At 45.1% G+C, this 27,277-nt stretch overlaps 2 protein-coding genes across 3 annotated transcripts in view; one reads left to right on the top strand and one right to left on the bottom strand.

Moving 5' to 3' along the window:
* HGS (hepatocyte growth factor-regulated tyrosine kinase substrate) overlaps positions 1-12,890 on the bottom strand; it is a 37,233-nt gene extending 24,343 nt beyond the window's left edge. For both annotated transcript variants that reach the window (XM_038742914.1, XM_038742915.1), the window contains exons 1-4: positions 12,825-12,890; positions 4,427-4,511; positions 3,797-3,872; positions 965-1,057 (exon numbers count right to left, since the gene is read on the bottom strand). In XM_038742914.1, the coding sequence (XP_038598842.1) occupies positions 965-1,057; positions 3,797-3,872; positions 4,427-4,511; positions 12,825-12,861 (291 nt within the window). In that variant the 5' untranslated portion in view covers positions 12,862-12,890. The remainder of the gene's footprint in view (positions 1-964; positions 1,058-3,796; positions 3,873-4,426; positions 4,512-12,824) is intronic.
* Positions 12,891-14,704: 1,814 nt separating this feature from the next.
* On the top strand, positions 14,705-24,394 carry ARL16 (ADP ribosylation factor like GTPase 16). The gene is made up of 5 exons (XM_038742918.1): positions 14,705-14,779; positions 16,632-16,690; positions 18,000-18,113; positions 21,352-21,467; positions 24,027-24,394. Exons 1-5 carry the CDS (start codon positions 14,716-14,718, stop codon positions 24,208-24,210), a joined length of 537 nt encoding a protein of 178 aa, XP_038598846.1. The 5' UTR covers positions 14,705-14,715; the 3' UTR covers positions 24,211-24,394.
* Positions 24,395-27,277: the final 2,883 nt, after the last annotated feature.

The following is a 27,277-nucleotide window of genomic DNA, read 5'->3' as shown; positions in this document are numbered from 1 at the left end:
GCCCCCTTTTTCTTCTCCTCCTCCCCATCCGCCCCCGGCCCTACCTCCTTCCCCTCCCCACCGCACTTGTATATATATTTGTACAGATTTATTACTCTATTTATTTTACTATTGTACACTTTATTATTTCCTATTGTACATATTTACTATTTACTTTGTTAATGATGTGCATCTAGCTTTACTTCTATTTATTCTGACGACTTGACACCCGTCCACCTGTTTTGTTTCGTCGTCCGTCTCCCCCTCCTAGACTGTGAGCCCGCTGTTGGGTAGGGACCGTCTCTAGATGTTGCCAACTTGGACTTCCCAAGCCCTTAATACAGTGCTCTGCACACAGTAAGCGCTCAATAAATACCATTGAATGAACAAACTGACACATTCCCTGCCCACGACGGGGAGCCGGACGTTTTTGAGAGAAGAATGAACTGTGCTCGGTCCGTCAGTTAGCCTGTACTGGTCACCTGTATATATGTTTATACGTATTTATTACTCTATTTATTTATTTATTTTATTAGTACATATTTATTCTATTTATTTTATTTTGTTAATATGTTTCATTTTGTCGTCTGTCTCCCCCTTCCAGACTGGGAGCCTGCTGTTGGGTAGAGACCGTCTCTAGATGTTGCCAACTTGGACTTCCCAAGCGCTTAGTCCGGTGCCCTGCACACAGTAAGTGCTCAATAAATACGACAATGAATGAATGAATATTTTTTCTATTTATTTTAATATGTTTTGTTTTGTCGTCCGTCTCCCCCTTCTAGCCTGTGAGCCCGCTGTTGGGTAGGGTCCGGCTCTAGATGTTGCCAACTTGGACTTCCCAAGCGCTTAGTCCGGTGCTCTGCACACAGTAAGCGCTCAATAAATACGACCGAATGAATGAATGGTCGGCGCCTCACGGGGCGGGGGCTCTGTAATAGCGGCCCCCAACCTCCCCCCGGGCTCCCCCGTCCGCCGGGGCGCTTACCTTCAGCAGCTCCTTCAGCTCCTCCATGGTCTGCTTGTTGGCCACCTCGTCGTGGACCGTCTGGCCGCAGTTTTTCACCACGGACTCCATGACCTGCCGGGCGACAGCGGAGAGCCTTCCTTCCCCCCCCTTCCCCGCCCCCAGCCCCCTGCCCGTTTATTCATTACTCCTCTATTTATTTTATTTGTACATATTTATTCTATTTATTTTATTTGGTTAATGTGCTTTGTTTTGTTCTCCGTCTCCCCCTTCTAGACTGTGAGTCCGCTGTCGGGTAGGGACCGGCTCTAGATGTTGCTAACTTGCATTTCCCAAGTGCTTAGTCCAGTGCTCTGCACACAGGAAGCACTCAATAAATACGATTGAATGAATGAATAATTTTATTTATTTTATTTTGTCAATATGTTTCGGTTTGTTGTCTGTCTCCCCCTTCTAGACTGTGAGCCCGCTGTCGGGTAGGGACCATCTCCATATGTTGCTAACTTGTATTTCCCAAGTGCTTAGTCCACTGCTCTGCACACAGTAAGCGCTCAATAAATACGACTGAATGAATGAATGAATAATTCTATTTATTTTATTTTGTTAATATGTTTTGATTTGTTGTCCGTCTCCCCCTTCTAGACTGTGAGCCCACTGTCGGGTAGGGACCATCTCCATATGTTGCTAACTTGTATTTCCCAAGTGCTTAGTCCACTGCTCTGCACACAGTAAGCGCTCAATAAATACGACTGAATGAATGAATGAATAATTCTATTTATTTTATTTTGTTAATATGTTTTGATTTGTTGTCCGTCTCCCCCTTCTAGACTGTGAGCCCGCTGTCGGGTAGGGACCATCTCCATATGTTGCTAACTTGTATTTCCCAAGTGCTTAGTCCAGTGCTCTGCACACAGTAAGGGCTCAATAAATACGACTGAATGAATGAATGAATAATTCTATTTATTTTATTTTGTCAATATGTTTTGATTTGTTGTCCGTCTCCCCCTTCTAGACTGTGAGCCCGCTGTCGGGTAGGGACCATCTCCATATGTTGCTAACTTGTATTTCCCAAGTGCTTAGTCCAGTGCTCTGCACACAGTAGGCGCTCAATAAATACGATTGAATGAATGAATTAATTATTCTATTTCTTTTATTTTGTTAACATGCTTTGTTTTGTCATCTGTCTCCCCCTTCTATCGATCAATCGTATTTATTCTAGACTGTGAGCCCGCTTTCGGGTAGGGACCGGCTCTAGATGTTGCTAACTTGGATTTCCCAAGTGCTTAGTCCGGTGCTCTGCACACAGTAAGCGCTCAATAAATACGACTGAATGAATGAATGAATAATTCTATTTCTTTTATTTTCTTCATTCATTCAATCGTATTTATTGAGCGCTTACTGTGTGCAGAGCACTGTACTAAGCGTTTGGGAAGTACAAGTTGGCAACGTATAGAGACAGTCCCTACCCAACAGCGGGCTCACAGTCTAGAAGGGGGAGACAGACAACAAAACAAAACATATAAACCAAATAAAATAAATTGAATAAATACGTATGAGTAAAATAGAGTAATAAATATGTACAAATAATATATACATATATACAGGTGCTGTGGGGAGGAGAAGGAAGTTTGCAACATCTAGAGACGGTCCCTACCCAACAGCGGGCTCACAGTCTAGAAGGGGTAGACAGACAACAAAACAAAACATAGAAACCTAATAAAATGAATAGAATATGTACGAGTAAAATAAATAGAGTAATAAATATGTACAAACATATATACATATATACAGGTGCTGTGGGGAGGGGAAGGAAGTTTGCAACATCTAGAGCCGGTCCCTACCCAACAGCGGGCTCACAGTCTAGAAGGGGGAGACAGACAACAAAACAAAACATATAAACAAAATAAAATAAATAGAATAAATACGTACGAGTAAAATAGAGTAATAAATATGTACAAACATATATACATATATACAGGTGCTGTGGGGAGGGGAAGGAAGTTTGCAACATCTAGAGACAGTCCCTACCCAACAGAGGGCTCACAGTCTAGAAGGGGGAGACAGACAACAAAACAAAACATATAAGCCTAATAAAATGAATAGAATAAATACGTGCAAGTAAAATAAATAGAGTAATAAATATGTACAAACATATATACATATATACAGGTGCTGCGGGGAGGGGAAGGAAGTTTGCAACATATAGAGACGGTCCCTACCCAACAGCGGGCTCACAGTCTAGAAGGGGGAGACAGACAACAAAACAAAACATATAAACCGAATAAAATGAATAGAATAAATACGTGCGAGTAAAATAGAGTAATAAATATGTACAAACATATATACATATATACAGGTGCTGTGGGGAGGAGAAGGAAGTTTGCAACATATAGAGATGGTCCCTACCCAACAGCGGGCTCACAGCCTAGAAGGGGGAGACAGACAACAAAACAAAACTTATAAACCTAATAAAATGAATAGAATAAATAGGTACAAGCGAAATAAATAGAGTAATAGAACAAATATGTACAAGTAAAATAGAGTGATAAATACGTACAAACATATATACATATGTGAGCCCACTCTTCTAGACTGTGAGCCCACTGTTGGGTAGGGACTGTCTCTCTATGTTGCCAACTTGTACTTCCCAAGCGCTTATTACAGTGCTCTGCACACAGTAAGCGCTCAATAAATATGATTAAATGAATGAATATATATATATATACAGGTATAAATAAAGGGAGGAAGCCAGAAGGGAAGGGAGGGCTTTGTCCAATCTCGTGGACTGGGCTTTCCCAAGGGCTTAGGGAGCGCACAGTAGCTAACCACCGGGACCCCGACGACCGTTATTACCTCCAGCGCGTAAAGGGCCACGTGAGGATTCTTGTCGTTGACTTTCTTCTTGATGGAACTCACTGCGTATTTTGCTCTGGAGAGAGGGGGACAGGGGAAAACGAGATGGCCCCCACCGAGCGGCAGTCCCAGGGGCCTGGGCGGTGACGCCGCCCACCCGCCCGTGCCGGGCTGGTCGAACCCAGGCCTGGGCGTCGGATGACCTGGGTTCCCCTCCCGGCTCCGCCTCTCGCCCGCTTCTAGACTGTGAACCCGCTGCTGGGTAGGGACCGTCTCTATATGTTGCCAACTTAGACTTCCCAAGCGCTCAGTACAGTGCTCTGCACACAGTAAGCGCTCAATAAATACGATTGACTGAATGAATGAACCGCAGGCCTGGGCGTTGGAGGACCTGGGTTCCCCTGCCGGCTCCTCCTCTCGCCCGCTTCTAGACCGTGAGCCCGCTGTTGGGTAGGGACCGTCTCTATATGTTGCCAACTTGGACTTCCCAAGCGCTCAGTACAGTGCTCTGCACACAGTAAGCGCTCAATAAATATGACTGATTGATTGATTAGGGAGGGTTTTCGGGGGAAGGGGGTCGTTAGAGAGGAAAGAGCCCGCTCCCCGCCCACCCCGCCCCGGGCTACTTACTGAGTGTCTCCCTGGCGGATCATGTCACATATTTGCAGGATGGACACCCAATCTGTCTCCAGCAGGAGTTGGCTGGTGGCTTTGTCTGAAAAGAAGAGACAACCGGGGACGTCACTTTCGATCATTCATTCCTATTTATTGAGTGCTTACTGTGTGCGGAGCACTGGGCTAAGCGCTGGGGAGAGGACGATATAACGGTAAAAAGGCGCATTCCCTGCCCACAATGAGCTGACAGTCGAGAGAAGCAACGTGGCTCAGTGGAAAGAGCCCGGGCTTTGGAGTCAGAGGTCATGGGTTCAAATCCCGACTCCGCCAACTGTCAGCTGTGTGACCACCTCTCTGTGCCTCAGTGACTTCATCTGGAAAATGGGGATTGAGACTGGGAGCCCCTGGTGGGACAACCTGATCACCTTGCAACCTTCCCAGCGTTTAGAACAGTGCTTGGCACATAGTAAGTGCTTAAATAAATTATTGTTATTATAGAGGGGGAGATGGACGTGAATCATCATCATCATCATCAATCGTATTTATTGAGCGCTTACTGTGTGCAGAGCACTGTACTAAGTGCTTGGGAAGTCCAAGTTGGCAACATATAGAGACAGTCCCTACCCAACAGTGGGCTCACAGTCTAAAAGGGGCAGACAGAGAACAAAACCAAACATACTAACAAAATAAAATAAATAGAATAGATATGTACAAGTAAAATAAATAAATAAATAAATAAATTCACCTCTCTGTGCCTCAGTGACTTCATCTGGAAAATGGGGATTAAGACTGGGAGCCCCCGGTGGGGCAACCTGATCACCCTGTAACCTCCCCAGCGCTTAGAACAGTGCTTGGCACATAGTAAGTGCTTAATAAGTTATTGTTATTATAGAGGGGGAGACGGACGTGAATAGCAACAAATTACAGAGACGGCAGTCAGTCGGGCGTATTTCTTGAGCGCTTACTGTGCGATGTGCACTGTGCTTGCTTGTTAAGACAATACAACAGGTATATTTCCTGCCCGCACAATGAGCTGACAGGCTAGAGGCGGAGAGGGACATGAATATGAATAAATAAAATGAGGGATACAGACGTAAGCGGTGTGGGGCTGAAGAAAGGGAGCGAGTCAGGGTGACGAAGAAGGGGGTGGAAGAAGAGGGTGCAGTCAGGGAAGGCCTCCTGTAGGAGATGGGCCTTCAATAATCAATCAATCAATCAATCGTATTTATTGAGCGCTTACTGTGTGCAGAGCACTGTACTAAGCGCTTGGGAAGTACAAGCTGGCAACATATAGAGACAGCCCCTACCCAACAGTGGGCTCACAGTCTTTTAGGGGGAGACAGAGAACAAAACCAAACATACTAACAAAATAAAATAAATAGAATAGATAGGTACAAGTAAAATAAATAAATAAATAGAGTAATAAATCTGTACAAACATATATACATATGTACAGGTGCTGCGGGGAAGGGAAGGAGGTAAGGTGCGGGGGATGGAGAAGGGGACGAGGGGGAGAGGAAGGAAGGGGCAATAAGGATTTGAAGGGATTGTATATATGTATATATGTTTGTACATATTTATTACTCTATTTACGTATTTATTTTCCTTGTACATGCCTATTCCATTTATTTTATTTTGTTAATATGTTCGGTTTTGTTCTCTGTCTCCCCCTTTTAGACCGTGAGCCCACTGTTGGGTAGGGACTGTCTCTAGATGTTGCCAATTTGTACTTCCCAAGCGCTTAGTACACTGCTCTGCACATAGTAAGCGCTCAGTAAATACGATTGATGATGATGATGACGAGGGAAGAGTGATTCATTCATTCTTTCAATCGTATTTACTGAGCGCTTACTGTGCGCAGAGCACTGTACTAAGCGCTTGGGAAGTCCAAGTGGGCAACATTATAGAGACAGTCCCTACCCGACAGCGGGCTCACAGTCTAGAAAGGGGAGCCGGACAACAAAACATATAAACCAAATAAAATAAATAGAATAAATATGTACAAGTAAATCCAGGCCCGGCCGATTCCCAGGCCCGGGCTCTATCTGCTACACCGTGTTGTTTCTTTGGTCTGAAGCATACACCTATCACATCTGGGGGCAGAAGGGCTGGATGATGATGACTGCGGTACTTGTTAAGCGCTTACTACATACCAGGCACTGTACTGAGCGCTGGGGTGGATACAAGCAGACTATACAACCTAAACTTTGACGCGAGGGAGCTCTTAACTGCCATATGACAGAACAGTAAGAACCCATTGGAGAAGCAGTGTGGCTCAGTAGGAAAGAGCCCGGGCTTTGGAGTCAGAGGTCCTGGGTTCAAATCCCGGCTCCGCCAATTAGCTGTGTGACTTTGGGCAAGTCACAATCAATCAATCATATTTATTGAGCGCTTACTATGTGCAGAGCACTGTACTAAGTACTTGGGAAGTACAAATTGACAACATATAGAGACAGTCCCTACCCAACATTGGGCTCACAGTCTAAAAGCCCACACTTAAAAGTCACACTTAACTTCTCTGTGCCTCAGTGACCTCATCTGGAAAATGGGGATGAAGACTGTGAGCCCCACGAGGGACAACCTGATCACCTTGGAACCTTCCCAGCGCTTAGAACAGTGCTTTGCACATAGTAAGTGCTTAATAAATGCTATCATTATTACTATTACTATTCTTCTCTAATCCCGGCTCAGCCACCTGTCTGCTGTGTGACCTTGGACGAGTCACTTCACTTCTCTGTGCCTCAGTTGTCTCAACTGTAAAATGGGGATGATTGTGTGGGGGATTTGGGGAGGGAGGGTGTCCAGGGCCCGAGGTAGGGCGTGGGCCGGGGGCGAGATGGAGGCCCGGGGAGATGGTTGGCATCGGAGGAGCCGGGCCCGCGGGCAGGGTGGGAGGAGGAGGAGGAGAGCGGCCAGCTAAGGTAGGAGGGGGCTACTGGATGGACGGCTTTAAAGCCGCCGGGGACGAGTTTTTGTTCCATGTGGAGGTAGGTGGGCAACTCCCGGAGGTTTCTGAAGAGCCGGGAGACCCGTCCTCGACTCTCGCTGCTAGACTGAGCGGCGTGGCTCAGTGGAAAAGAGCCCGGGCTTTGGAGTCAGAGGTCATGGGTTCAAATCCCGGCGTCAGCTGGGTGACTCTGGGCAAGTCACTTCACTTCTCTGGGCCTCAGTGACCTCATCTGGAAAATGGGGATTAAGACTGTGAGCCCCCCCATGGGACAACCTGATCGCCTTGTAACCTCCCCAGCGCTTAGAACGGTGCTTTGCACACAGGAAGCGCTTAATAAATGCCATTATTATTATTATTTTTGTAGGAAAACGACGCGGGCAGCTGAGTGAAGTACGGACTGGAGTGGGGAGGGACAGGAGGCGGGGAGGCCACCCAGATACACTAATCGAGGTGGGAGAGGATCAATGATCGTGAAAAGCAACCTGATACTTGTATTTCCCAAGAGCTTAGTACAGTGCTCTGCACACAGTAAGCGCTCAATAAATACGACTGATGATGATGATGATGATGATAAATACCACCCATTGATCGAGTGTCCGAGGGGAGATCGGAAACTAGAAACCCGAGGTCCAAAAGTGTGTCAGAGAGCTGAGTTGCTGAGGGATTAATCAGGAGGGGAATTTCTCAAAGAATCAAGGAGGGAGGGGATCAATGACTGTGAAAGGCGACCCGATAAATACCCCCCATTGATCGAGTGGCCGAGGGGAGATCGGAAATAAATAAAATTTATTTTATTTGACTTTGTTATACGATTGAATAAGGGAAGTACAAGTTGGCAACATATGTATGAAGTAATAAATATGTACAAACGTATACATGTTGCCAACTTTTGTACTTCCCTCATTCATTCAGTCGTATAACAAAATAAAATAAATAGAATATGTACGAGTAAAATGAATATATAAAGTAACAAATAGGTACAAACATACATACATATGCTGCCAACTTTTGGCCTTCCCTCATTCATTCAATCGTATAACAAAATAAAATAAATAGAATATGTACGAGTAAAATGAATATATAGAGTAATAAATAAGTACAAACATATATACACATGTTGCCAACTTTTGTACTTCCCTCATTCATTCACTCGTATAACAAAATGCAATAAATAGAATACGTACGAGTAAAATAAATATATAGAGTAATAAACAGGTACAAGCATATATACATATGTTGCCAACTTGTACTTCCCTCATTCATTCAACCGTATAACAAAATAAAATGAATTGAATATGTATAAGATAAATATATAGAGTAATAAATATGTACAAACATATGTTGCCAACTTGTACTTCCCTCATTCATTCAATCGTATAACAAAATAAAATAAATAAAATACGTATGAGTAAAATAAATGTATAGAGTAATAAATACGTGCAAATATATGTTGCCAACTTTTGTAGTTCCCTCATTTGCTCAATCGTTTAACAAAATAAAATAAATAGAATATGTAGGAGTAAAATAAATACATAGAGTAATAAATATGTACAAACATATATTGCCAACTTGTACTTCCCTCATTCATTCAATCGTAAAACAAAATAAAATAAGTAGAATGTGTACGAGTAAAATAAATATATAGAGTAATAAATATGTACAAACATATGTTGCCCACTTGTACTTCCCTCATTCGTTCAATCGTATAACAAAAAATAAATAGAATATGTACGAGTAAAATATATAGGGTAATAAATATGTACAAACATATACATATGCTGCCAACTTTTGTACTTCCCTCATTCATTCAATCGTATAACAAAATAAAATAAATAGAATATGTACGAGTAAAATAAATATATAGGGTAATAAATATGTATAAACATATACATATGCTCCCAACTTTTGTACTTCCCTCATTCATTCAATGGTATAACAAAATAAAATAAATAGAATATGTACGAGTAAAATGAATACATAGAGTAATAAGTAGGTACAAACATATATACATATGTTGCCAACTTGTACTTCCCTCATTCATTCAATCGTATAACAAAATAAAATAAGTGGAATATGTATGAGTAAAATAAATATAGAGAGGAATAAATAGGTACAAACATATTCACATGTTGCCAACGTGTACTTCCCTCATTCATTCAATCATATAACAAAATAAAATAAATTGAATATGTATGAGCAAAATAAATACATAGAGTAATAAATATGTACAAATATATGTTGCCAACTTCTACTTCCCTCATTCGTTCAATCGAATAACAAAATAAAATAAATAGAATATGTACGAGTAAAGTAAATACATAGACTAATAAATATGTACAAAATATATACATATGTTGCCAACTTGTACTTCCCTCATTCATTCAATCGTATAACAAAACAAAATAAAATAAATAGAATATGTAGGAGTAAAATAAATATATGGATTAATAAATATGTACAAACATATGTTGCCAACTTCTACTTCCCTCATTCGTTCAATCGTATAACAAAACAAAATAAAATAAATAGCATATGTAGGAGTAAAATAAATATATGGAGTAATAAATATGTACAAACATATACACATATGTTGCCACCTTGCACTTCCCTCATTCATTCAATCATATAACAAAACAAAATAAAATAAATAGAATATGTAGGAGTAAAATAAATATATGGAGTAATAAATAGGTACAAACATATATACATATGTTGCCAACTTGTACTTCCCTCATTCATTCAATCACATAACAAAACAAAATTAAATAAATAGAATATGTAGGAGTAAAATAAATATATGGAGTAATAAATATGGACAAACATCTATACATGTTTCCAAGTTGTACTTCCCTCATTCATTCAATCGTATAACAAGATAAAATAAATAGAATAAATATGTAGGAGTAAAATAAATGTATGGAGTAATAAATAGGTAAAAACATATATACATATGTTTCCAAGTTGTACTTCCCTCATTCATTCAATCGTATAACAAAACAAAATAAAATAAATAGAATATGTAGGAGTAAAATAAATATATGGAATAATAAATATGTACCAACATATATACATATGTTGCCAAGTTGTACCTCCCTCATTCATTCAATTGTATAACAAAACAAAATAAAATAAATAGAATATGTAGGAGTAAAATAAATATATGGAGTAATAAATAGGTACAAACATATATACATATGTTGCCAACTTGTACTTCCCTCATTCATTCAATCGTATAACAAAACAAAATAAAATAAATAGAATAAATATGTAGGAATAAAACAAATATATGGGGTAATTAATAGGTACAAACATATATACATATGCTGCCAAGTTGTACCTCCCTCATTCATTCAATCGTATAACAAAACAAAATAAAATAAATAGAATATGTAGGAGTAAAATAAATATATGGAGTAATAAATACGTACAAACATATATACATATGTTGCCAAGTTGTACTTCCCTCATTCATTCAATCGTACAAGATAAAATGAATAGAATAAATATGTAGGAGTAAAATAAATAAATGGAGTAATAAATAGGTACACACATATATACATGTTGCCAACTTGTACTTCCCTCATTCGTTCAATCGCATAACAAAACAAAATAAATAGCATATGCAGGAGTAAAATAAATATATGGAGTAATAAATAGGTACAAACATATACACATATGTTGCCAACTTGTACTTCCCTCATTCATTCAATCGTATAACAAAACAAAATAAAATAAATAGAATACGTAGGAGTAAAATAAATATATGGGGTAATAAATAGGTACAAACATATATACATATGTTGCCAAGTTGTACTTCCCTCATTCGTTCAATCGTATAACAAAACAAAATAAATAGAATATGTAGGAGTAAAATAAATATATGGGGTAATAAATAGGTACAAACATATATACATATGTTGCCAAGTTGTACTTCCCTCATTCACTCAATCGTATAACAAAAAATTAAATAAATAGAATGTGTAGGAGTAAAATAAATATATGGAGTAATAAGTATGTACAAACATATATACATATGTTGCCAAGTTGTACTTCCCTCATTCACTCAATCGTATAACAAAAAATTAAATAAATAGAATGTGTAGGAGTAAAATAAATATATGGAGTAATAAGTATGTACAAACATATATACATATGTTGCCAAGTTGTACTTCCCTCATTCATTCAATCGCATAACAAAACAAAATAAAATAAATAGAATATGTAAGAGTAAAATAAATATATGGAGTAATAAATAGGTACATATGTTGCCAAGTTGTACTCCCCTCATTCATTCAATCGTATAACAAGATAAAATAAATAGAATAAATATGTACGAGTGAAATAAATATATGGAGTAATAAATAGGTACAAACATATATACATATGTTGCCAACTTGTACTTCCCTCATTCATTTAATCGTATAACAAAACAAAATTAAATAAATAGAATATGTAGGAGTAAAATAAATATATGGAGTAATAAATATGGACAAACATATATACATATGTGGCCAAGTTGTACCTCCCTCATTCAATCGTATAACAAAACAAAATAAAATCAATAGAATGTGATGCCAATTTGTACTTCCCAAGCGCTTAGTACAGTGCTCTGCACATAGTAAGCGCTCAATAAATACGATTGATTGATTGATAGAATATGTAGGAGTAAAATAAATATATGGAGTAGTAAATATGTACAAACATATATACATATGTTTGTATGTATACTGATGATGATTGATTGATGATGATGATGATATGTTGCCAAGCTATACTTCCCTCACTCATTCCATCGCACAACAAGATAAAACAAATACAATGAATATGTGGGAGTAAAATAAATTTACAGAGTAATAAATAGGTAGAAACATATATACATATGTTGCCAACTTGTACTTTCCTCATTCATTCAATCGTATAACAAAACAAAATTAAATAAATAGAATATGTAGGAGTAAAATAAATATATGGAGTAATAAATAGGTACAAACATATATACATATGTTGCCAACTTGTACTTCCCTCATTCATTTAATCGTATAACAAAACAAAATTAAATAGAATACGTAAGAGTAAAATAAATATATGGGGTAATAAATATGTACATATGTGGCCTAGTTGCACTTCCCTCATTCATTCAATCGTACAAGATAAAATAAATAGAATAAATATGTAGGAGTAAAATGAATATATGGAGTAATAAACAGGTATATATATATATATATATACACATGTTGCCAACTTGTACTTCCCTCATTCATTCAATCGTATTTATTGAGCGCTTACTGTGTGCAGAGCACTGTACTAAGCGCTTGGTCATCACTCCTAATGGCGCTGATGACAGTGCCGGACCCCGCCTGAGCGCCTGGCAAACAGGGCGGGTCGGAGGGATCTCGCCGCAGCGTTCAGCCCAGTGCTCCGCGCACGGGAGGCGCTCAATAAATAGCCCGAGAGGCGCGTTACCTAGGAGACGCTCGAAGGTACCGCCGCCTCTGCCCATGGCGACCTCAGGCCGCGGCCGCTCCCCGCAGCTGCAGGACTTCCGGCTTCCGGTTTCCGACTTCCGGCGGACGCTCAGGGGCCAGAGCGCGCACGCGCAGCCCCTGCGGATGTTTTTTCCCCCACCCCCACCACCAGGGGGCGGAACCAGCGCTTGCTTATGTTGAGGGCGGTGATTGGACGGTTCTCTGAGGGGCCACCCCCCCTTATCATTCATTCATTCAATCGTATTTATTACTTAATGATGGCATTTTACGAAGCGCTTACTATGTGCAAAGCACCGTTATAATTGCTGAATAATAATGGCATTTATTAAGCGCTTACTGTGTGCAAACTAAGCCCCCAGACTGAGCCTCCTCCTTTCATTCATTCATTCAATCGTATTTATTGAGCGCTTACTGTGTGCAGAGCATTGTACTAAGCGCTTGGGAAGTCCAAGTTGGCAACATAAAGAGACGGTCCCTACCCGCCCTACCTCCTTCCCCTCCCCACAGCACCTGTATATATGTCTGTACAGATTTATTACTCTATTTTACTTGGACATATTTACTATTCTATTTATTTTATTTTGTTAATATGTGTTGTTTTGTTGTCTGTCTCCCCCTTCTAAACTGTGAGCCCGTTGTTGGGTAGGGACCGTCTCTATATGTTATAAGCTTGGACTTCCCAAGCGCTTAGTACAGTACTCTGCACACACTAGGCGCTCAATAAATACGATTGAATGAATGAATGAATTATTAAGTCGTCAGCGCTTACGTCACGCCCCAGGCGCGCGCATCCAGGAGGGGAGGGCGGGTGGGCTACTGACGTCTAGTGCGGTGATTGGACGCCTGCTGATAGAAGGGCGGGGCGAGCGTCTACGCAGAGGACGGTGATTGGACACCTGCTGAGGGGCGGGGAAACGCCCACGTCGCGCTCACTTATTAGGGGAGGGCGGGGCGAGCGTTTACGTACAGGGCGGTGATTGGACACCTGCTGAGGGGCGGGGACACTCCCACGTCGCGCGCACCCAGGAGGGGGAGGGCGGGGCGAGCGTCTACGTCAGGGCGGTGATTGGACGCCCGCCGCGAGGACACGCCCAGGTCACGCCCACCTGAGAGGGGAGGGCGGGGCGAGCGTCTACGTCAAGGGCGGTGATTGGACGCCTGCTGAGGGGAGGGCGGGGCTACCGTCTGCATGGAGGACGCTGATTGGACGTCTGCTGAGGGGCAGGGACACGCCCACGTCGCGCGCACCCAGGTGGGGGAGGGCGGGTCAGTTGCTGACGTCGAGGGCGGTGATTGGACGTCCGCCGCGGGGCGGGGACACGCCCACGGCGCGCGCACCTGAGGGGGAGGGCGGGGCGAGCGTTTACGCAGTGGACGGTGATTGGACGCCTGCTGAGGGGAGGGGGGACACGTCCCAGCCGCGCTTGCCCATGGTGGGAGGGCGGGGCGATCGCCTACGTCAGGGCGGTGATGGGACGCCCGCCGCGAGGACACGCCCAGGTCACGCGCCCCTGGGATGGGGACTGTGAGCCCGTTGTTGGGTAGGGACCGTCTCTATATGTTTCCGACTTGGACTTCCCAAGCGCTTAGTACAGTGCGCTGCGCCCAGTAAGCGCTCAATAAATACGATTAAATGAATGAATGACTGTGAGTGATTGACAGGGAGGGCGCCGATTGGCCGCCCGCCGCGCGGCCACCCCTGAGGAGACGGAGGGCGGGACCAGCGCCTTGTGGGGAGGGCGCTGATTGGGCGGCTGCCGCGGGACGGGCGGCCAATGAGGAGGCGCGGTGCGCGTGGGGACCAATGGGAGCGGGGAAGGGGGCGCGCGGCGGTGGTGGTGGTGGCGGCGTCGGCGGAGGGATCCGGGATGAGCCTGCTGGTGCTGGGGCCCGCGGGCGGAGGGAAGACGCTGCTGGTGAAGCGACTGCAGAATATCCTTCCGCGCTGGGCGGGGCGGGCGGGCGGGAGGGCCTGGGTTCTAATCCCGCCTCCACCTCTCGTCTGCCCTTTGACCTGGGGCGAGTCACTTCACTTCCCCGGGCCTCAGTTCCCTCATCTGCAAAATGGGGATGAAGACTGGGAGCCCAGTCACTTCACTTCCCTAGGCCTCAGTTCCCTCATCTGCAAAATGGGGATGAAGACTGGGAGCCCGGTCACTTCACTTCCCAGGGCCTCAGTTCCCTCATCTGCAAAATGGGGATGAAGACTGGGAGCCCAGTCACTTCACTTCCCAGGGCCTCAGTTCCCTCATCTGCAAAATGGGGATGAAGACTGGGAGCCCAGTCACTTCCCTGGGCCTCAGTTCCCTCATCTGCAAAATGGGGATGAAGACTGGGAACCCAGTCACTTCACTTCTCTGGGCCTCAGTTCCCTCATCTGCAAAATGGGGATGAAGACTGGGAGCCCAGTCACTTCACTTCCCTGGGCCTCAGTTCCCTCATCTGCAAAATGGGGATGAAGACTGGGAGCCCCATGTGGGACAACTTGATCACCTTGTATCTCCCCCAGCGCTTAGAACAGTGCTTGGCGCATAGTAAGCACTTAACAAATAGCATCATTATTATTATTGTCTGCTGGGTGACCGTGGGCAAGTCCCTTCACTTCTCTGGGCCTCAGTTCCCTCATCTGTCAAATGGGGATGAAGACTGTGAGCCCTAAGTGGGACACCCCAGCGCTTAGAATAGTGCTTGGCACATAGGAAGTGCTTAATAAATGCCATTGTTGTTATTGTTATTATTATTATTATCATTATTGTCTGCTGCAACACTGTGGGCGAGTCCCTTCACTTCCCTGGGCCTCAGTTTCCTCATCTGCAAAATGGGGATGAAGACTGGGAGCCCCATGTGGGACAACTTGATCACCTTGTATCTCCCCCAGCGCTTAAAACAGAGCTTGGCATGTAGTAAGCGCTTAACAAATACCCTCATTATTATTACTGTCTGCTGGGTGACCGTGGGCGAGTCCCTTCACTTCTCTGGGCCTCAGTTACCTCATCTTTAAAATGGGGATGAAGACTTGTGAGCCCCATGTGAACAAATGCCATTGTTGTTGTTATTATTATTATTATTGTCTGCTGGGTGACCGTGGGCAAGTCCCTTCACTTCTCGGGGCCTCAGTTCCCTCATCTGTCAAATGGGGATGAAGACTGTGAGCCCCACGTGGGACACCACAGTGCTTAGAACAGTGCTTGGCACATAGGAAGCGCTTAACAAATGCCATGGTTATTATTCTTATTGTCTGTTGCGTGACCATGGGCGAGTCCCTTCACTTCTCTGGGCCTCAGTTCCCTCACCTGTAAAATGGAGATGAAGACTGAGCCCCGCGTGGGACAACCTGACTACCTTGTATCTCCCCCCCAGCGCTTAGAACAGTGCTTGGCACTTAGTAAGCGCCTAATACCATTATTATTATTATTGTCTGCTGGGTGACCATGGGCAAGTCATTTCACTTCTCTGGGCCTCAGTTCCCTCATCTGTAAAATGGGGATGAAGACTGTGAGCCCCGCGTGGGAAAACCTGAGCACCTTGTATCTCCCCCAGCGCTTGGCACATAGTAAGCGCTTAACAAATACCATCACACAGCAGACAAGTGGCAAAGCCGCGATTAGAACCCATGACCTCTTGACTCCCAAGCCCGGATTCTATCCACTAGGGCCATGCCGCTTCTTTGATTGAATGACGAATGAATGAATAAATGAATGAATAATAATAATAATGATGGTATTTGTTAAGCGCTTACTATGTGCCAAGCACTATAAATGAATGAACTTAACCCCGTCGTCACAGCTGACCTCTGGAGAGACAAAGGGAGACCTTGGAGATCCACCCCCAACGCAGCCCACGGTACGGAGGGGACCGATCAGTTGTTGCTATTTATTGAGCGCTTCTGTGCGGAGCACTGTACTGAGCGCTTGGGAGAGTCCAGTATGGCAGAATTAGCGGAAGCGTCCCCTGCCCGTAACGTGCATCCAGACTACGGGGGGAGACCGACGTTCGTTCATTCATTCAGTTCCGTCATATTTATTGAGAGCTTACTGTGTGCAGAGCAATCAATCAATCAATCGTATTTATTGAGCGCTTACTATGTGCAGAGCACTGTACTAAGCGCTTGGGAAGTACAAATTGGCAACACATAGAGACAGTCCCTACCCAACAGTGGGCTCACAGTCTAAAAGGGGGAGACAGAGAACAGAACCAAACATACCAACAAAATAAAATAAATAGGAAAGAAATGTACAAGTAATATAAATAAATAAATAAATAGAGTAATAAATATGTACAACCAGAGCACTGTATTAAGCGCTTGGAAATGTAATTCGGCAACAGATGCAGTCCCTAAATTTATAATATATCATTTAAAGATCCGGACATAGGGACCGGGGTTGGGGCGAAGACCAAACACCCAATGGGACAGCTCCAAGGGCAGGTGAGGCAGAAGGGAGAGGGAGCCGGGGAAAAGAGGGCTTTAATCTGGGAAGGCTTCTTGGAGGAGGTGTGTCTCTAGGGAGGGCTAATTCCGGGTGAGGAAGTGGCCATCGTCTTGTTGGGTGAGAATGCCCCCCTGCCCAGCTTCCAGCAAGTCCACCCGGGCTCTGTCCCTTGGGCCCAGATAATCCGTTATTCACTCGCTCCTTCATTCAGTCATATTTACATATTTTTGTACATATTTATTACTATTTATTTATTTATTTTACGTGTACATATCTATTCTATTTATTTTATTTTGTTAGTATGTTTGGTTTTGTTCTCCGCCTCCCCCTTTTAGACTGTGAGCCCGCTGTTGGGTAGGGACTGTCTCTATGTGTTGCCAATTTGTACTTCCCAAGCGCTCAGTACAGTGCTCTGCACATAGTAAGCGCTCAATAAAAACGATTGATGATGATGATGATTTACTGAGCGCTGACTGGGTGCGGAGCACTGTACTGAGCGCTCGGGAGAGGATGACAGAACGATAAGCAGACACCTTCCCTGCCCACGAGGAGCTCCCAGGGTAGAGGGGGGGTCTCAGACGCCACCCCCCGAACGCCTTTAAGGGTCACGATCGTCCATCCTCTTCCCCAGCTCTTCCCCGGGAGAGTCACAGGGACCCCCGGGGCTGAGGGAGACTCCCCCCCACCCCGGTGACGTTGATCTGTTTTCCTCCCCCAACCAGGTGGGCACGAACCTCACCGACCTGATGGTCCGGAGGAAGATGGTGGTCAGGGAGCTGGGTGGTCGTATGGCCCCGATCTGGTCCAGCTACTACGGAGACGCCCGTGCCATCATGGTGAGAGAACTTGCCCAACATTTCTCCAGGATGGCTTCCTTTTCCATCAATCAGTCAATCGGTGGGATTTATCGAGCGCTTACTATGTGCAGAGCACTGGAGTAAGCGCTCAGTAAATATGATTGATTGAAGGAAGTCTTCCCTTTCAATCAATCCGTGGTATTTGTCGAGCGCTTACTGTGTGCATCAATTAATCAATCAATGGTATTTATTGAGCACTTACTGTGTGCAGAGCACTGGAGATTCCCGAAGGAAGTCTTCCCTTTCACTCAGTCGATCAGTCATTGGTATTCAGTGCTTACTGTGTGCATCAATTAATCAATCAATGGTATTTATTGAGCGCTTACTATGTGCTGAGCACTGGAGATTCCCGAAGGAAGTCTTCCCTTTAACTCAGTCGATCAATCATTGGTATTTATCCAGTGCTTCCTGTGTGCATCAATTAATCGATGGTATTTGTTGAGCGCTTACTATGTGCAGAGCACTGGAGATTCCTGAAGGAAGTCTTCCCTTTCAATCAATCAGTGGTATTTATCGAGCGCTTACTGTGTGCATCAATTAATCAATCAATGGTATTTATCGAGCGCTGACTATGTGCAGAGCACTGGAGATTCCCGAAGGAAGTCTTCCCTTTCACTCAGTCGATCAATCATTGGTATTTATCCAGTGCTTACTGTGTGCATTAATTAATCAATCAGTGGTATTTATCGAGCGCTTACTATGTGCAGAGCACTGGAGATTCCCGAAGGAAGTCTTCCCTTTCACTCAGTCGATCAATCATTGGTATTTATCCAGTGCTTACTGTGTGCATCAGTTAATCAATCAGTGGTATTTATCGAGCGCTTACTATGTGCAGAGCACTGGAGATTCCCGAAGGAAGTCTTCCCTTTCACTCAGTCGATCAATCATTGGTATTTATCCAGTGCTTACTGTGTGCATCAGTTAATCAATCAATGGTATTTATCGAGCGCTTACTATGTGCAGAGCACTGGAGATTCCCGAAGGAAGTCTTCCCTTTCACTTAGTCGATCAATCATTGGTATTTATCCAGTGCTTACTGTGTGCATCAGTTAATCAATCAATGGTATTTATCGAGCGCTTACTATGTGCAGAGCACTGGAGATTCCCGAAGGAAGTCTTCCCTTTCACTCAGTCGATCAATCATTGGTATTTATCCAGTGCTTACTGTGTGCATCAGTTAATCAATCAATGGTATTTATCGAGCGCTTACTATGTGCAGAGCACTGGAGATTCCCGAAGGAAGTCTTCCCTTTCACTTAGTCGATCAATCATTGGTATTTATCCAGTGCTTACTGTGTGCATCAGTTAATCAATCAATGGTATTTATCGAGCGCTTACTATGTGCAGAGCACTGGAGATTCCCGAAGGAAGTCTTCCCTTTCACTCAGTCGATCAATCATTGGTATTTATCCAGTGCTTACTGTGTGCATCAGTTAATCAATCAATGGTATTTATCGAGCGCTTACTATGTGCAGAGCACTGGAGATTCCCGAAGGAAGTCTTCCCTTTCACTCAGTGGATCAATCATTGGTATTTATCCAGTGCTTACTGTGTGCATCAATTAATCAATCAATGGTATTTATCGAGCACTTACTATGTGCAGAGCACTGGAGATTCCCGAAGGAAGTCTTCCCTTTCCATCAGTGTTGTTGATCGAGCGCTTACTATGTGCAGAGCACTGGAATTTCCCAAAGGTCTTCCCTTTCAGTCAATAGATCAATCAGTGGTATTTATCGAGCGCTTACTATGTGCAGAGCACTGGAGATTCCCGAAGGAAGCCTTCCCTTTCACTCAGTCGATCAATCATTGGCATTTATCGAGAAATTACTGTGTGCATCAGTCAATCAATCAGTGGGATTTATCGAGCGCTTACTATGTACAGAGCACTGGAGATTCCTGAAGGAAGTCTTCCCTTTCAATCAATCAGTGGTATTTATCGGGCACTTACTAGGTGCAGAGCACTGGAATTTCCCCAAGGTCTTCCCTTTCAATCAATAGATCAATCAGTGGTATTTATTGAGCGCTTACTATGTGCAGAGCACTGGAGATTCCCGAAGGAAGCCTTCCCTTTCACTCAATCATTGGCATTTATCGAGCACTTACTGTGTGCATCAATTAATCAATCAATGGTATTTATCGAGCGCTTACTATGTGCGGAGCACTGGAGATTCCTGAAGGAAGTCTTCCCTTTCAATCAATCAGTGGTATTTATTGAGCGCTTACTAGGTGCAGAGCACTGAGTCTCCTGAAGGTCTTCCCTTTCAATCAGTCGATCAATCAATAGTATTTATTGAGCGCTTACTAAGTACAGAGCACTGTTCTAAGTGCCTGGGAGATTACAACAAAACAATAAAGAGACACATTCCGTGCCCGCAATGCTTAGAACAGTGCCTGGCACATAGTAAAACGCTCACCAAATACCACAATTTGGATGGAGCCCGGGCCTGGGATTCAGAAGTCATGGGTTCTAATCCCGACCCCACCACCTGCCTGCTGCGTGACCTTGGACAAGTCACTTGGAGAAGCAGCGTAGCTCAGTGGAAAGAGCCCGGGCTTTGGAGTCAGAGGTCACGGGTTCTAATCCCGACTCCGCCAACTGTCAGCAGTGTGACTTTGGGCAAGTCACTTCTCTGGGCCTCAGTTCCCTCATCTGTAAAATGGGGATGAAGACCCGTGAGCCCCCCGGGGGACAACCTGATCACCTTGTAATCTCCCCAGCGCTTAGAACAGTGCTCTGCACATAGTAAGCACTTAACAAATACCATCGTCATCATCCTCTGTGCCTCAGCGACCTCATCTGTAAAATGGGGATTAAGCCTGCAAGTCCTATGCGGAACAGGGATTGTGTCAACCTGATTTGCTTGTCTCCACCCCAGCGCTTAGTACACTGCCTGGTGCATAGTAAGTGCTTCACAAATACCACGATTATTGTTATTCTCTGGGCCTCGGTTCCCTCATCTGTAAAACGGCGATTGAGACTGTACTTCCCAAGCGCTTAGTACAGCGCTCTGCAAACAGTAAGCGCTCAATAAATACGATTGAATGAATGAACGAATGACTGTGAGCCTCCCGTGGGACAGGGGCTGTGTCCAACCCAATTTGCTTGGATCCACCCCAGCGCTTAGTACAGTGCCCGGTGCATAATAAGCGCTCAACAAATTCCACAATTCTTCTTCTTCCGATGATGACCGCGGCCTTCCCTCTCCGTCCGCCCCAGTTCGTCATGGATGCTTCCGACCCCACTCAGCTGTCGTCGTCCTGCGCCCAGCTCCTCGGCGTCCTCTCCGCGGAGCAGCTGGCCACGGTGCCCGTCCTCGTCCTCTTCAACAAGATGTAAGGGTCCGGAGGCCCCGGGGGGTGGGCACGAGGGGGCTGCGGCCACCGGGGCCCCCCCATCGTTGTGGGCGAGCCACTTCACTTCTCTGGGCCTCAGTTCCCTCATCTGGAAAATGGGGATGGTGAGCCCCACGGAAGACAACCTGATGACCTTGTATCTCCCCCAGCGCTTAGAACAGTGCTTGGCACATAGCGCTTCACAAATACCATCATCATTATTATTATTACCCCAGCGCTTAGAACAGTGCTTGGCACATACCGCTTCACAAATACCATCATCATTTTTATTATTACCTCAGCGCTTAGAGCAGTGCTTGGCACATAGTAAGTGCTTAACAAATACCATCATTATTATTATTATTATTATTACCCCAGCGCTTAGAACAGTGCTTGGCACATAGTGAACATTTCACAAATATTATTATTATTATTGAGAAGCAGCGTGGCTCAGAGGAAAGAGCCCGGGCTTTGGAGTCAGAGGTCATGGGTTCAAATCCCGGCTCTGCCAGTCGTCAGCTGTGTGACTTTGGGCAAGTCACTTCGCTTCTCTGTGCCTCGGTTGCCTCATCTGTAAAATGGGGATTAAGACTGTGAGCCCCCCCGTGGGACAACCTGATCACCCTGTAACCTCCCCAGCGCTTAGAACAGTGCTTTGCACATAGTAAGTGCTTAATAAATGCCATTACTATTATTATTATTATTACCCCAGCACTTAAAACAGTGCTTGGCACCTAGTAAGCGCTTCACAAATACCATTATTATTATTATTATTGTTATTATTACCCCAAGGCTTGGAACAGTACTTGGCACCTAGTAAGCGCTTCACAAATACCATCATTATTATTATTATTATTACCACAGCACTTAGAACAGTGCTTGGTATTATTATTAGCCCAGCACTTAGAACAGCACTTGGCACATCATAAGCGCTTCACAAATACTATCATCATTATTATTACTACCCCAGCTCTTAGAACAGTGCTTGGCACCTAGTAAATGCCATCATTCATTCATTCAATCGTATTTATTGAGCGCTTACTGTGTGCAGAGCACTGGACTAAGCGCTTGGGAAGTGCAAGTTGGCAACATATAGGGACGGTCCCTACCCAACAACGGGCTCACAGTCTAGAGGGGGGAGACAGGCAACAAAACAAAACATGTGGACAGGTGTCAAGTCATCAGAATAAACAGAAGGAAAGCTAGATGGACGTCGTTAACAAAATAAATAGAATAGTAAATATGTACAAGTAAAATAAGTAGAGTAATAAGTCTGTTCAAACATATATAATAATAATAATAATGATGGTATCTGTTAAGCGCTTACTATGTGCAGAGCACTGTTCTAAGAGCTGGGGGGGGGGAGATACAAGGCGATCAAGTTGTCCCTCATGGGGCTCACAATCTTAATCCCCATTTTACAGATGAGTTAACTGAGGCATAGAGAAGTTAAGTGACTTGCCCAAAGTCACCCAGCTGACAATTGCAGAGCTGGGATTTGAACTCCTGACCTCTGACTCCAAAGCCCGGGCTCTTTCCACTGAGCCACGCTGCTTCTCAGTGCAAGTGCTGTTCAAAATAAGTAGAGTAATAAATCTGTTCAAACATATATGCAGGTGCTGTTCCCAAATACCATCATTATTATTATAATAATAATGATGGCATTTATTAAGCGCTTACTATGTGCAAAGCACTGTTCTAAGCGCTGGGAGGGATACAAGGTGATTATTATTACAATAATAATAATAATGATGGCATTTGTTAAGCGCTTACTATGTGCAGAGCACTGTTCTAAGCGCTGGAGGGGATACAAGGTGATCAAGTTGTCCCACGTGGGGCTCACGGTCTTAATCCCCATTTTACAGATGAGGGAACTGAGGCTCAGAGAAGTTAAGTGACTTGCCCCAGGTCACATAGCGGACATGTGGCAGAGTCGGGACTCGAACCCATGACCTCTGACTCCAAAGCCCGTGCTCTTTCCAATGAGCCACACTGCTTCACACTGCTTACAAGGTACAAGGTATTATTATTACCACAGCACTTAGAACAGCGCTTGGCACCTCGTAAGCGCTTCCCAAATACCATCATGATTATCATTATTATTATTACTACCCCAGCTCTTAGAAGAGTGGTTGGCACCTAGTTAAGCACTTCACGAATACTGTCATTTTGAGCGTGACGATCAGAAGTCCCCGAGGGTGGGATCTCCCCCTTTTAGACTGTGAGCCCACTGTTGGGTAGGGACTGTCTCTATATGTTGCCAATTTGTACTTCCCAAGCGCTTAGTACAGTGCTGTGCACATAGTAAGCGCTCAATAAATACGATTGATGATGATGTGGCAGGTGGGAAGGATCGGTCCCCGGGTGCCGCTTGGGCCAGGGACATCCGGATGGGGTGGGAGGGCCGGGCCGCGGGCACCACCGGGCTGACGGGCCTGTTTCCCGCTTTCTATATGTTGCCAACTTGTACTTCCCAAGCGCTTAGTACAGTGCTCTGCACACAGTAAGCACTCAATAAATACGATTGATTGATTGATTGATTGATTCCCGCGGGCACAGCGACCTGCCCTGTTACATGAGCCCGGAGGAGATGAAGGGCCTGCTCCGCCTCCCGGACATCATCGCCCGCGCCAGCCAGCCCATCGCCATCGCCCACGTCAGCGCCCGGGATGGCACCGGCCTCCCCCAAGTCCTCCGCTGGCTCCGGGACCCCCGCCTCCCCCAATCCCACCCACCCAATTAGGCTCCGGGCGGGAAGGAAGGCCCGCATCCCAAGGGGTGACGATGATGAGTTATTATTAATAACGAACAATAATGATAACGACGGTGGTTGGGATGTTAATAATCATAACGACAGTTGCGGCGTTTGTGGCTCGGTGGCAAGAACCCGGGCTTGGGAGTCAGAGGACGTGGGTTCTAATCCTGGCCCTGCCACTTATCAGCTGGGCGACTTTGGGCAAGTCACGTCACGTCTCTGTTCCCTCATCTGGAAAATGGGGATGAAGACTGTGAGCCCCACGTGGGACAACCTGATGACCTTCTGTGTACTCCAGCGCTTAGAACAGTGCTTGGCACAGAATAAGTGCTTAAGAAAGACCATCACTGTTACTTCACTTCTCTGGGCCTCAGTTCCCTCCTCTGTAAAATGGGGGTGAAGACTGCGAGCCCCCAGTGGGACCACCTGATGACTTTGTATCCCCCCCCAGCACTTAGAATAGTGTGTGGCACATAGTAAGCACTGAACAAATACCATTATTATTATTATTAGTGGGATGGCTTGGTGGAAAGAGCCCGGGCTTTGGAGTCAGAGGTCATGGGTTCGAATTCCGGCTCCGCCACTTGTCAGCTGTGTGACTTTGGGCAAGTCACTTCACTTCTCTGGGCCTCAGTGACCTCATCTGTAAAATGGGGATGAAGACTGTGAGCCCCACGTGGGACAACCTGATCACCTGGTAACCTCCCCAGTGCTTAGGACAGTGCTTTGCACATAGTAAGTGCTTAACAAATACCATCATCATTATTATTATTATTCTCTGGGCCTCAGTGACCTCATCTGTAAAATGGGGATGAAGACTGTGAGCCCCACGTGGGACAACCTGATCACCTGGTAACCTCCCCAGCGCTTAGGACAGTGCTTTGCACATAGTAAGTGCTTAACAAATGCCATCATCATTATTATTATTCTCTGGGCCTCGGTGACCAAATCTGGAAAATGGGGATGAAGACTGTGAGCCCCACGTGGGACAATCTAATCACCTTGTAACCTCCCCAGCGCTTAGAACAGTGATTTGCACATAGTAAGTGCTTAATAAATGCCATTATTATTATTTGTATTGCTGTCTGTCACCCCCTTTCTAGACTATGAGCTTGTTATGGACAGGGATTGTCTCTGTCTCAATGTCTTGTTCATTCTCAATATGTTTAGTCCAGTGCCGTGCACAGGAAGCGCTCAATAAATACGACTGAATTAACTGAATTGAGGGCATGAATGGGGAGGGGAAGGAAAAGGGGGGAAGGGGCGTCGTCCACGTCGTCCACACCTGGGCCCTGCGACTGCCCCCAAAATGGCGCACTTGTCACGAAGCGCAAAGGCTACACTGCGCAGGCGCAGACGGCCTAGTTCTCTGCCGCCACCAAAATGGCGGCCAGAGGCTGAAGTGCTTAGTCACGGAGCACCCCCAATGCGCAGGCGCCGACGGCCTACCCCTCTGCCTCCATCCGCCACCAAAATGGCGGCCAGAGGCTAAGGTGTTAATGTCACGAAGCGCAAACACTGCGCAGGCGCCGATGGCTACGCCTCTGCCCCCCCCAAATGGCGGCCAGAGGCTGAAGCGCTGTCACGAAGTACAAACACCCCACTGCGCAGGCGCCGAAGGCCTAGCTCTGGGCACCAGCCCCGCACCAAAATGGCGGCCAGGGGCTGAAGTGCTTAGTCACGAAGCACAAACGCCCCACTGCGCAGGCGCCTTCTTTAATGGCGGCCAGTAGCTGAAGTGTTTACTTGTCATTAGAGAAGCATTGTGGTTCAGGGGAAAGAGCCCGGGCTTGGGAGTCACAGATCATGGGTTCAAATCCCGCCCCCACCACTTGTCAGCTGTGTGACTTTGGGCAAGTCGCGTAACTTTTCTGGGCCTTAGTCACCTCATCTGTAAAATGGGGATGAAGACTGGGAGCCCCACGTGGGGCAACCTGATTACCTTGTATCTACCCCAGTGCTTAGAACAGTGATTGGAACATAGTAAGCGCTTAGCAAATACCAAAATTATTATTATTAGTCATGAAGTGCAAACACCCTACTGCGCAGACGCCAAAGGCCTAGCCCTCCGCAATGGCGGCTGAGGCGCCCACTAGTCAGGAACCACAAACACCCCACTGCCCAGGTGCCAATGACCTTTGGGGTGCATCCCCCCATCATAATTATGGTATTTAAGCGCTTACTATGTGCCAGGCACTATGCTAAGCGCTGCAGTGGACCCAAGCAAATTGGGTTCGACACAGCTCCTTTCCCACGTGGGGCTCACAGTCTCCACCCCCAATTTCCAAATGAGGCCCAGGGAAGTGAAATCAATCAATCGTATTTATTGAGCGCTTACTGTGTGAAATGACTTGCCCAAGGTCACAAAGCAGTCGAGTGGCAGAGGCGGAATTAGAATCCAGGACCTTCTGGCTCCCAGGGCCATGCTCCATCCACTAAGCCAGCAACTCTGGCCCTCTCCCTCTCTCTGGCATGGTTAGAAGGGCTAGAGGAGTTTGTGGTCAATCATTGAATGGTATTTATTGAGCGCTTACTATGTGCACAGCACTGTACTAAGCATCTGAATGAGAACAATACCACAGAGTTAGCAGACATATTCCCTCTCAGGAAGCTTTCAGTCTAGAATCCCTTCTTTTTTATGGTACTGGCATTTACTATGTGCCAGGCACTGTACTAAGCACCGTACAAGCTAATCAGGCTGGACCAAATCCGTGACCCATGTGGGGCTCTTTTACAGGTGAAGTAACGGAGGCCCCAAGTGAAGTGACTTCCTCAAGTTCACACAGCAATCAATCAGTCATATTTACTGAGCGCTTACTGTGTGCACAGCACTGTACTAAGCGCTTGGGAAGTACAAGTTGGCAACATACAGAGACAGCCCCTACCCAACAGTGGGCTCACAGTCTAAAAGATAATCATATTTATTGAGCACTGTGTGGAGAGCACTGTATTAAATGCTTCGGACATTACGATACAGGGGATTGGTAGACACATTCCCTACCCACAGTGAACTCACGGTCTAGAGGAAGAGACAGAAATTAAATAATGGATATAT

This window comes from Tachyglossus aculeatus, unplaced genomic scaffold, assembly GCF_015852505.1.
Source record: "Tachyglossus aculeatus isolate mTacAcu1 unplaced genomic scaffold, mTacAcu1.pri scaffold_1_arrow_ctg1, whole genome shotgun sequence".
NCBI classification, from domain to species: domain Eukaryota; kingdom Metazoa; phylum Chordata; class Mammalia; order Monotremata; family Tachyglossidae; genus Tachyglossus; species Tachyglossus aculeatus.
This window is presented reverse-complemented; position numbering and strand designations above follow the sequence as displayed.

What these genes read in the sequence shown, in the direction of transcription:
- ARL16 (XM_038742918.1), top strand. Translation starts at nt 14,716, where the DNA reads ATGAGCCTGCTGGTGCTGGGGCCCGCGGGCGGAGGGAAGACGCTGCTG. An exon ending in GCTGGTGAAGCGACTGCAGA is followed by an intron (nt 14,780 to 16,631) that starts ATATCCTTCCGC and finishes CCCCGTCGTCAC; the next exon opens with AGCTGACCTCTGGAGAGACA. An exon ending in GAGACGCCCGTGCCATCATG is followed by an intron (nt 18,114 to 21,351) that starts GTGAGAGAACTT and finishes CGTCCGCCCCAG; the next exon opens with TTCGTCATGGATGCTTCCGA.